At 27.9% G+C, this 12,842-nt stretch overlaps 1 protein-coding gene across 1 annotated transcript in view; it reads left to right on the forward strand.

Moving 5' to 3' along the window:
• LOC107439674 (myosin light chain kinase, smooth muscle) overlaps positions 1–12,842 on the forward strand; it is an 84,765-nt gene that overhangs the window by 23,068 nt on the left and 48,855 nt on the right. Inside the window, 7 exon segments of the mRNA XM_087168872.1 lie at positions 665–838; positions 6,784–6,893; positions 9,730–9,989; positions 9,992–10,213; positions 10,314–10,454; positions 10,562–10,759; positions 10,964–11,089. Coding sequence (XP_087024998.1) covers positions 665–838; positions 6,784–6,893; positions 9,730–9,989; positions 9,992–10,213; positions 10,314–10,454; positions 10,562–10,759; positions 10,964–11,089 — 1,231 coding nt within the window.

The raw sequence follows: 12,842 nt of genomic DNA on the forward strand, positions 1-12,842 counted from the left end.
ACCCATTAATTACTTCTGTTACAGAGTATTGTGCAACAATACCAATGCGCACTGTTGACTGTGAAAGGGGCTTTAGCTGCCTTAATTTGATTAAAACTAATATTCGAAACAGGTTGTTAATCAACCATGTAAACAATTTGTTAATGATTAATATTGAGGGCCCTGAAAGTGCATTTAACTTTCAAGAAGCATTTGTAAAATGGGCAAACATGAAAGAAAGGAAGATTGTTAATTATAAACCAAAATGTTTTGATAAATAATAAATGTGTTTTTTTTTGTTATAGGTATTCTTTTTGATATTCTTGTACATTAAGCTATTCTTTGTCAGATAACTTACAGTACTTGTTTGATATAAAGTAATTTTATAAGCCTAATGGCATTTTAGCATTTTGCTAAAACTTTTTTTCAGATTTTAGCTTTTTTGCTAATGAATTTTTAAACTCAGCTTAAACCCTGGTGTAACAATGCATGGTAAAAAGTATGTGTTAAAATTATATGAAACTAAAAAGTTACGATCTTACGCATGAAGTCTTCAATTTCTCAACTAAACTCGGCAGATTAAAAAATATATATATTCCGTGATAGTTCATTTCCATTAAACTTCTAAACTAATTCTTCAAGAGCGTTCAACACTTTATTACAACAAGGGTAATTGTTTCTGCAGTTTGAAGGCAACTGCTCCTCGGTTTTTACAACCTCTCTCCGTGAAGGATGAAGAAGACGTCCGCACTTTGGAGTGTCGAGTTGATGGATATCCCAGGCCGGACATTTTCTGGGAAAAATCTGGCAGAGCAGTTGGAAAATCTAGAAGAATACATATGACTCGATCCGGAGACAGGCAAGTATATCAACAATATACAAATTTATCCATGAAATATCACTAATGATTATTAATGAAATATTATCCAAAGTAAATTTAGTTTAGAAGTAATTAAAATATAAAACTTTTTTCATAATCATTAAAATAATGGTAATTATCATAAATTATTTAATACTTAATAAATTATTTAACTCTTTTATCTTTTCTTTTAGTGGCTTTTCTCAGATTTAAATAACGTTCTCTTATAGCGAATGCAAATTCATTCAAAATTAGAATAAGTCAAACCAGGTATATATTATATGAAAAATTGTGTTGAAACTATATTAATAATTCTATTTTAAAAGGTTCGGGTTTACTAACATGTTTTTGAGCCTATTCTACAATTAAGATATTATATATGTATTTTTTTTTTTTTTTTGTAGTATGAACAAAAACACAATTTTAAAATGCATGATTTAATGAATTAACTTTCGAATGTCTTTTCTATTATTAAATTTAGCAATAATAAAAATTAATTTGTATACTTAAACATCAGCCTATATAAATTATAAATAACAGTATGCTTATCGTTTCCAATACGATATTTTTTATTGCAAGTAATATCGTACTGCGATAAAATTCCTCAAATTCTAACAGAAGGAGCTAAAATGTCATTTTACATGTTCTTCCACCATGCCATGCAATTAACAATTCCAATAAAAAAAATTTTTCTTGTATGAATAAAATGTAACTTTTGGTAAGTAAGATTTAATAAATTAAATTTCTAAAAAAAATTTTCTCCATTAAAATGACCGTTTTAAGATCAAATATCGATCTGCAAGAGTCATAATTATTTTAGATAAAAGTAATATAAAATGCCTTCCATCATCTGAAGGAAAACTCAAACTCAATAAAAATAAGTAAACCAAAGGAACAAAGTAATAATTTAAATCAAATGTTTCTTTCAGAACAATAAAATCATTCATAAAGCCTACAGTTTTCTAGCATATGAATTATTAAGCATTTTAAAGTATGAAAGAGCTCTGTTTGTTAAGTGTTTTTATTTCGTAGTGCGTGAATGACAGATGATTCTTAACCATGATTTATTTTACTAATCGGCATTCATTGCTATTTTTTCTCAAAGGGAAAAGACATATTGCAAATTATTTTTCCCATTTTGTGTGTAATAATATATGAATTAATAGCTGAATTTTTTTTATATTTATAACACACGTCTCAGCAGTGTTTTAAATGTTATTTACTTGTGAAATACCATAGTACACTTGTTCACTTGTAAAAATGTTCATAGAAAAAGTTAAAACTCACTAAAAAATTAATTAAATCTTTAAAGTTGTAGTAAAAAGAATTATTAACTGTAAATCATTCTCTAAAAATATGAAGAAAAAAAACCACTCTGTAAAAATAATAGTACATTATTTTTACACATAGATTTGGCTTGAAGCAATATAGTGATAGACGACATTTTTGAATTTGATTGTTCTTTAGCATATTATTTCCAGATAGGTACTTGATTGGTTTACGGAACTTACATTGGATAACAAGAAACTTGAAAATTGAAGTGTTTTTTTCCAAAAATGCTATATTCCCCTAAAACACCCGGCTTATTTGTTCCATATTTCTTCTCATTTAGCTGCTCCGATAAACAACTATACATATTTTAATTTTTTTTAAATGCCCACTTTTTGTAAATTCTGACTTTTCTTTTCTATATCTTTTTTTTTTTTTTTTTTTTTTTTTTTTTGATTTGAGCGACATTTTTACTTTTTAACTTGAGACGACCGTAATGTCATTATCAGGGATATACAAAAGCGAAAATTTTTTTAAAATTTCATTTATGTTTACATAAAATAGTATTAAATACAGAGAAAAATTGCTCTTAGTTTTACATTATCACTTGAATATGTAAAAACGAATTAAAAAATCATTTTGATGAGAAAAACTTAATAAATATTTATTGAAAATCGAATTCGTCAATGAAATTAAATCACAATTTTCAAAGAGACCCTTTTTCACTAAAATTAAAAGTTCATATGAATTACTGCAGGTTTACGTTTTCAAATATTTTCTATTTATTAAATTATTCGGAAATGACTCCTTCGAAAACTATCTTTGATAAAAAGTACGTAAACTATTGATAAAATAATCAGTTTAATCGTTATCTAATTTAAAATTTGTAGTTTAAAAATAAAGTGCTATGTTATAGAATTTATTATACCATAGAAAGAGTTCTATCTAGCAATTTAAACAGAAACCTATATTAATATCTTCCCAATTTTGAATAGTGCTGCGCATAAAAACATAATGAAAAGTTTTAAACTTACTTAATTCTAATAGATGGCAGCACCAAAATATTCCCAGTCCCTCAGCATTATTGCAATTCGAAATACTTACGCACTATAAATTATATATGTGTATTGAAGAATTCTGAATGATAATTAAGTAGGCAAATAGTAATGTAACCAAATCATAACAGGATCATAGAACATTGTTTTCTGACAATAGCACTATATTCCTTCAGTCTTCAACAAGAGTGATAAGCGGAATTGTCTGAATCGAAAAAAAGCTGGCCAAATGTGAAAAAAAAAAAAAAAAAAAAATCCTTTTTTCTTAAACATAAATTCTTTTTGATGTCTACAGAACAATGTAATAGCAAAGAAAAAGTCGCGGATTAGCTTTTTTCTACTAAAATAACTGGCTGAACGTATGTTTCTTTTCTAATAAAGGACAAAAACAAACGTTAACATACTTGGAAATTATTACAACAAAACAAATTTTTATGATTTTTTTATTACCTCATTAAAATATTGCCTTTTCAAAATATAAATATCTAATTACAATAAATAAAAATTGTATTTTACTTGCTCATATTGCTCACATTTAACTTTTTAAAAATATGTAATTCAATATATGATTTTTTTAGAAACATGTTGAATTTGAAAATGTTTGTTGCATATGGGTATGATAGTTAAAATTGCATAGTTCTTGTAGAGAAAAGTTTATACAATTATGTACACAAAAAAAAAGAAAAAAATTAGTAGAGCATATTTTGCACCACAAAAAGTTAAAAATCAGAAAGTAAAAATAATCTGCGAGCGTTTTATTCGAAAACTTTATTTGTGTTGATAAACTTTCTTATAATTAACCTAAAGAGGGCACACATTTGTCTGAATCGAAAATACGAAAGGCATGCTGCCAAATGCGGAAGGAAAGTTATTAGAAATGTTCATAGAACAATATAATCAGAATCACCGAAATTTAATTTTTTTTCTTCTAAAAAAGTAACAGGCTGATTTTAGGTTTTTTTTTTTTAATTATCGAACATTACGGACATAACATATTTGGACATTTTAAGAAATTTTTTTTATACCTTGCAAAAGTAAATATACCTTGCTTTAACGAATGTGCAAATACGTAATTAAAAAATTGCTTTTTACTTGCTGACGTAGACTTTTAAAAAGCATATATTTCAATTTCTGATTTTTAAGAAGTTGTCGTTGAATTCGAAAATGCTAATAAAATTGCATTGTTCCTGCAAATTAAGGCAAACACAGTAAATGTTAATAAAAAAAATTAAAAAAAAAGAATTAGAGACGCATTTTAGTGCCAAGAAATATAAAAAATATATTCAGTGTGTTTGACTCGAGTATTTCAATTTTGCAGATAAATCTTGATTTAAAAAACAGAGAGGTAAGGGGATAATTGAAGTGACCATAAAGTCCAGTAGCGTACATAGACTTTGGTGCGTTTACCTGCAAGATATTTAAGTGTGCTCTATCTTAGACTTACCATAAAAAACTTAAAATTACGAGTACAATATGACACAAAAACACTGTGGTGAAGAGATGTTTGGATATTTATAATCATTAATTTCATTTTAATTTAAGAAAGTGAAAATGCTTATCAAATGATGAAAAGGTAGGATTAATGTGCTAAATTGAAACTCTGACACTTACCATACATAAATGAGAAAATAACTCACTATCTTTCTATAGTAATTATATTCAAAATTCATTTAAGGGTGGTTATTATTTATAAAGTAAACTAAAAAATATTTTATAAATAAAAAATATCTTGATTTTAACTTAAAGGGTTTTTTTTTCTGGCTAGTGCGCCCTCATACCTCATGCGCCCTCTGCATCGCGGGAGTTGCGAGAGTGCTATTTACGCCCTACCTGAAGTTCAGTGAAAGTAATAGTTTTGAAAGTTAATCTTAAAAACGCATGTTTTTTTTTTAAATTTTTATTTATTTATTTTAAGTATATTGCAAATATCTGTATATGCAACCTTTTTCGGCAAAACAGGAAAAAAGCTTTTAGTTTTGTAAAAGAATAATGTATTTCAAATACTAATCGAATGATTAAATTTAAAACTTATTTGAAAGACTAATTTAAAATAGAAAAATTAGAAAGTTTGTTACCTGCAATCAAAATTAGTCGATTCAATCTATCTTAATACACGGTTATTAACATGCTATTTGGAAATCTACACAATTTAGACAAATTATTAAAAACTTAAGTTTTTAGAAATTACAGTTCAAAACAAGAACATCTATGAAAACTCATCTAGAAATATGAATAAATATGAATAGCATCATACTTAAAAACTCTTAATAATTTAGAATAATTTTTGTTTTATATTGGATTTTAAATGCATTTTTTAAAATCAACGAATTTTTTTAAAAAATTACTTAAATTTTTTAAAATTAAAGCATTTCTAAAAAAAGATGATCAAAAATTCATAAGTTAAAAACAAATTGAAGTAATTTCTTTGATTCCCAAACAATTCGGGTTTACTTAGCCACTGGAGTAAATAAAACTATTTTGTTTGAAAACATTCGGATGCTATTTTGGCCACACTATTTGATTTTTAACTTTCCTGCCATCAGTTACATGCTTTAGAGAAGCTCTGATTCACATATTTCAATGCAGTGTATTTTTCAAAACTAAATTTATAAACCTCTACTTATATTTAAGATAATTAACATGCATATTTTCATAACTTCAATCGATTTAGAAGTTTCAATTTTGCCGCCTTGATGAATCAATCATAACTCTATTGATGTTAAGCGGCACAAGATGTTAAGAAATAATTCTAAAATTTTGTACAGATATTCTTGTTAAAAAAAGAGTAACTTTTAGTCGCCAATTTTAAACCGATCAGCAAAATGAGTAATTTTTTTAATATTAGGAATTTTGATCAAATTTTCGCAATATTTGTGCTAATTTAGGCGAGAGTAGATATTAATTCAGAGTTTTAAGATTTTATGTGTTTCTTAATGGTGGTAATTGATAGTAGGATATCGAGGTCAATTAAAAATTTCAGATCAACTTAAATAAATAAAAAAAAATATATATTTCTACATATATGTGTGCATAAATGGGTATTTTATTTGTATTATACGAGGTGACAGTATGGAATGCGTCATTATGCATAATAAATCGGACTGAATTTAACCCCCAAGTTAACTTTGCCATATACTCCTTAACTCCTCCAATTTTCTATACCCTCAGATGGTTTCGCAAAGGTGCAAATTCGATCCCTAAATATCGCATGATTAATAATGTCATGGAAGAACTAATTTTGCATAGAAATGTTGCCTTTTGCGTTTCAAATCACCAAAGTACTGTAAGCAATCTTATTATATTCCACTTTTTTTAGTAAATACATACGACCAAGATTAAGGGTTTAAAAAAACCGTGACTTTATTTTTTGATAGTATGATTAAAGCTTACAGCTGGGGAGGGATGTAAACAAATAATAAAACTTACAAAACTGCATTTTTATTTTAACACATTCCTCTAGCAGTTAAACTAACAGCATTCATCGATGACGTCAAAGGAGGAGGGAGAGAAAGGGATAGAAACTGTATAAAAATATAATATCGATACAACATATATCATACCATGTATTTGTTATGTTTATCAGAATAGACATTCTTAACACTGTTTGTTTGTACAATGCAGGTGCCTACTGCAGATCAAGATGCCTCAGTTGGAAGACAACGGCTTGTACAGCTGTATAGCGACAAACAACGTAGGGAGGGCATCTACGCAGATGAAAGTGTCCTCGCCCTGTAAGTTACTGAAAATGAATTTCCTCATCACTAATATTATTTTGAGTTTTAAAATGTGTGATAAAATCGTTCTTTTTAACAGGTATGTACAATATTTTTTTTTGCTACTGAGTTGCTATAATTTTTAGAGATATGATTGTTTAGATCTATTATAGAGTTATTTAATTTATTTTTTTGTAAAATATTACGATTATTTATGTTTTAACTTTTATTTCATTTGTTTGATCTCTTTTATATTAAATTCATATAAAAAAATATGCAGTTAAAAAAGTTAGATTCAAATCATAGTATTGTGCAGATTTTCTACAAATTTTGTTGAAATGTAGTATTTTGAAAATTTGATATTATTTTGAAACATGATATATCGAACAAATTTGTTGTGATCTTATTTGAATTATGGAGTTTATAATTCTTAGACATGATTCACTAAGAAAAAAAAAGCATGGTCAAAATTACTAGAATATGGTGAAATGTACCTCGTTCCTGACACTTTGGGAAAATCAGAAAGCTCGGTAATTTTTACCTTTAGAGTATTGGTAATGATATTAGTAAAAACTAACAATAAAATATGGTTACGTAACATGTGATACAATTTTGTAAGGGTGATGAAAATTGGTAATTTTAGCATGATACCTTAGAGCATGGCGTCATTCATTCAGATAAATTTACTTCTCAGTTTTGTATTTTTTACTAAATGTATGGTAATAAGAACAATAATTGTGAAAATAAACCATAATTCCCGGTAAACCATTACCAGATGAATGGAAAAATTACCAAATGAATGGCTTAAATTTCGTATATTTTGGTTTTTATTAACCAGAATTAATAAAAAAAAAATTTTTGTACCAGAATTGTCATTACCCTACTGTACGGCAATTTTACCACAGTTTTTCTCCCCTTGTTACACGAATGAGTTCAATTTGTGTAGGAACATGGTTCAGCTGAACACTTTATTAAGGATTCAGAGAATTTGCACTATATTATGAAGATATGTTATTAAGTTCAATTAACAATAGTTCAATAATTGTGGTTCAACCTTGAACTAATTTTTTTGTTTGACTAAAGTTTGTCGTTTAGATTTTCTAACAGTTCTTACAAACGCTTAATAAGGTTTGAAAAAATGTAGGCATTAAGTCGCCAGATTGAAAAAAAGTAAAGTAGAACTAAAACAAAATTGATTCGATGATACAGCTGATTGATAATATTATTATTAGTAGTTTATTAACTACGAATAATTTATAAGATTTCAATTAATTCTTAATTTTAAAATTGTTTTTTTTTTTTTTTAAAAGTTTTACGCTTTAAAACTGAAAGCTAAATTTTCAATTTTCAGATGTTAATTTTGTGTCAAATATTTAAAAAAATGCAAATCTCAAATTTTGTTTATATTTTTTAGTATTTGAGATATATGTTTCTCATTGAAAAAAGTTTTATAATTTTATTATATTTTTTTATAATATTATTTTATCATAATTAGTAAATGCAATTTATTGGAAAAAAATCTTTCCTTTCAACCATCAGGTTAGTGATTGCACGTGAGACCAACAGATAAAATTTATAATACCTTAAATCAGGGTAATAAAAAAAGTAATAAATCTTGGAAATGTACCTGTCTCTGACTCAGAAGGCGAAATTCTACGTGGAAATGAACATCGGACACGTAATACGCCACCTTTAGAAAAAAAAAGCATGATTTTTACATTCTATTCCATTTTTTCAAGCCTTCTCCTAATGAAAATAATAGTTAAAATACTCGTATATCAAGAATTATAGTTTTTACTGATAATGTAAATGACTTACTTTGCTGACTTTATGTCGAATTTTGTTTTGCCCATGTGAGATATTTAATTAGACAATATAGCATCAAAAATCTTTTATTCATTAATATCACACAATATCTATCGATAGATATTGGGACATCGATGCAAATTGGTTGAAGTGGAATGATTGTATTAGATGTTTTGAATGGTACGGACTGGGATTGGTCGAAATTCATGGTAAGCTCATTACCAAAACCTATCACACTGTTTAGAATGACAATGTGCTTCCTACGTTGTGCCAATTTTACGAATTGGATACATGTTACTTCCAGCATTGTAGAGTTGGCAATCAACTGCCGAATTTCGATACAAATTTGTTAGTGGCAATAATGAAGAGAACCGAATGAATTGACCTGTTCAGAACCCATACATGAACCCCATTGAGACCGTCTGGGACGAGTTAGATAAATAAACTAATTGGTACAAGAACCACAAATTATATTACCATAATTATTTATCAACATTTATCATTAAATATTTGAACACCCATGATTCGTATTCAACAGTTTGTAGAGCAGCTATGAAACGCAATTACGATTTCAATCCCCTGGAGAAGGATTTCTAAGACTAATGACTGCTAATTTAATAAAACGGCAATTTAAAAATTTTAAAGATAATTTGTCCTTTACCAAATTTAAACTGCTGTTTCTCTGCTTCATTCAGTGATCTAATTAGCTCAAGAGTTTCTTGATTAAGTTCAATCTGATTTTTGGACAAGCCAATCTATTCGACTTCACAATATGACTGTTAGCGTTGTCGTCATGTAAAAAATATGGGTATAACACGTGAAACTGTAATAACGTAGGAAGCACACTGTTATCCAAAATCGTGCTGTATTTGTCATCATTGAGCTTATCAATATTTGGCAAACCCAGGAAAATAGCTTCAGACCATAATTTTAATTCGCCGTGAGGTATCGGTTATTGGTAGTTAGTGTATAAGGGAATTTTTTGTATTTATAATCTCACCGACTAGGCTTATCTCATTTTTAATTACCGTGAATTTTTCTGCTCTAGTTTCTTCTTCAAGACGTATGAATGGTGCCTCTCTAAGACTTAATTCTAAGATAAACGGAATTCAAGCAAGAATACTAGAGTTTTCTACTCTTGAACGAGCTGGAGAAGTTTCGTTGCCCAAAGTGAAAACTGGTCGAATCATGTTTCGAAAGCGTTCACAAAGTGGAGGGCGAAAACTCGCCAGGACAATCTTAGTTTACCCTCTAAACCCCAAACAACCAACTTTTACAAGCCATATAATTAAGAACTCGAAACGATAAAGTTTTCAAACCCGCCAACCACGAACGGAAATGTTGAGAATTCAATAAACTTAGAAAAGAAACGTCTTTGTAAGTCTATGGAGGATTGTAGAAAGGTTAAAAAGAGCTTCTTTAATCGAGTTAAAAATCCTGATATTTTCAATTCTTCACAAAATTATGAAAACAAAAGTTCCAGCTTACGTTCACATGTATTTACAGCCATCCCAAAAAGTGAATGGTGTTATTAAAAGTCATAGAACAAATTGTAGTGACACATCTCAAAAATATTTATTTACAAGTAGTGTAAATTTGTCAATAAATATTGAAAATCAAGATTTGCAAAAGGACAATGACGGAAATCATGAGCGTACTTCAAAAAATGATAGGCAAGAAGACTTAGCTCAGAACAATGCTAGAATTGTAAAAGATGCTCAAATGAAATTATTAGTGATTCGGACACGTGTTCGAACAACTCTTGTCAAAATAGTATTGAAAATAAAGAATATAGAAATGACACGGGAACGTATAATAATAGTTCTTCTAAATTGGAATCAGATTTCAATCAAAGTCCCGTAGTCTGAAATCTAAAAACAATTAATAACGAACTTTTAAACTGCGTTAATGCAACAACAAATTCTGACTGCATTGAAACACCGACACCCTTAACAACTCGAGAAAGAATAGCAGCTTATTTAAAGAAATTCGAAACTTCGAATTCTTCAAAATCGAAAGACTTAACTTCGGATAAAGTAATAAAAGTGCCAAAAGTAAAGAATATGGACGTAGCAGCTTAAAAAAACACCAGCGCCAACAGAAAACGATTCTAAATTTTTCAGTTTTTCAAATTCAAAAGACGAAAAAGCAGTTCTGATGCCAACAAAAAGAACAGTATTACCGAAATACCTAATTCGATATCAGAAATGGAAGACCACCCGCAATCAACTACGTGTTTAGAGAATTATGAAAAAGAGCCGTCCATAAAACTTCCATTTCAGACAAAAGATACGATATTTATAGATCATAATTCTTCTGTACCTGGTCATCCGGAAGACAAAAGACTTGTTAAAGGCGATGTAAGTGAATGCGTGACAGAGGGCAATGCGGAATCTGAACCAGGGAATGTGTGTTCGGAGGGAAATCGATCTGAACAGTTTGACATTTGATCGTATCGATGTCAGTCTCCTAGAAGAACTTGATCCTTTTCAAACAGTAGCTCAGAACGGATGCATTTGACAGCAGATAATGGTAAGATTAAAAATTTGTATTAATAACAATATATTTTGCTTTGTTACTTGAGTTTCTTGTTTATTTTAAACAAGTGATCATATTGTGGTTATTTATTAGTAATGGTTTTGATAGTTTTCCAAATTTATTTTCAGTTAGTTAGTAAGACTTTCAAGGAAGATCGTTGAAATATAATCGTTGAATATTTTAGAGCTGTTCTAAACAGTTAATTGGTATATTTTCTAAAATTTTAAGAATCCAACAGTTTTAGCGGTGGAAAAAATATGCATATTTTGAGAATTTTTTTATCCTGAGAGAATAAAAAAAAATCACGCATTTTAGTAAAAGGCGCTTAATAGTTAACTGCAAGAATCATTATCTCAAAGTCGAAAAAAAAATGATGACTTTATACTTTTTCTTCAATTAATCCGTTTTTTAAAGGGTGTACGGCTGGAAAAGCATGATCTACAGCTTTTAAGAAATAATAAAATACAGAATTTCTTCTGCTTACATTTACGATTAACGATTTATATAAAAAAAAAAAAAAAAAAAAAAAAAAAAAAATCCAGGATGAAATTTTAAAGTTTTTCAGAAAGAAAACCTCTGAAAATTATTAACTATGCAATAAAATAACAATACGCAATTGTTGATTAACCATTGACGACCCGATTAATGCTGGGTTAATGCATTTTTTAGCTTCCGATTACTGCATGGTCTAAAAATGTGGCATTTACTGTTGATTCAACTATGATGGCAAATATATGCATGCCATCCAGTAGTTCGGCGGCAGGAAATTTTTAGAACGCTGTAGGAACATTGTCTTTTTGTTGGGTGAATTATTTCACGAAATAGGGAGCAAAAGGCAAGAAAAGTACTTACTATGGCTTATTTCAAAAATGAATTGTGAACAAACTGCATATTTTGAGCATCTTCAGCTAGTTTATAATGATATTGTAACAAATCACGTGAGATAAATGTTCCGTATTTCTACCATCCGCAAAAAGAAATACAAGTTTTCTTTCTAGCAATAGTGCCTAAAATAATGATGGTTTTGAAAAACTTCCTATACCATTTATAGAAATTTTTTTGCTTAAACTATATTCAAAATGAAAAATATTAATATCACAATAATAATAATAATAATATTAAATCTGCTTTTAAAAATGGCTGATAATTTACTCAATTTAACAAGGAAAAAATTTGCTTTCTCCAATAAATTATACACCTTAAATTATGTAAGGAAATTATTATTTTATTGAGAATCGAAACAGCATTTTAAAATTCCCGAAACAAGTGAAAATAATTTTAATTTAATTGTGTAGTTCTTACATTACTTTAAGTGTGTTTCTTCAATTCATCATTCGACCCGTAATATACAGACCAAAGTAAAATTAATGCAGATATAATTAAATTTTATTTAACTTATTTTTTAATATGCAGAAATTTCTTGGTAATTTAATATATATATATATATATATATATATATATATATATATATTTATATATATATATATATATATATATATATATATATATATATATATATATATATATATATAGTTTTAATTATTGCGCATAAGCTGCAAGTATATAGAAATCATAAAATAAGTTTAAAATGCAGTGAAAACAAGGGAAAAACAGAACAATGAA

The sequence above is a fragment of the Parasteatoda tepidariorum genome, chromosome 7, assembly GCF_982258835.1.
Source record: "Parasteatoda tepidariorum strain Cologne lab strain chromosome 7, Ptep-v5.0, whole genome shotgun sequence".
NCBI lineage: Eukaryota > Metazoa > Arthropoda > Arachnida > Araneae > Theridiidae > Parasteatoda > Parasteatoda tepidariorum.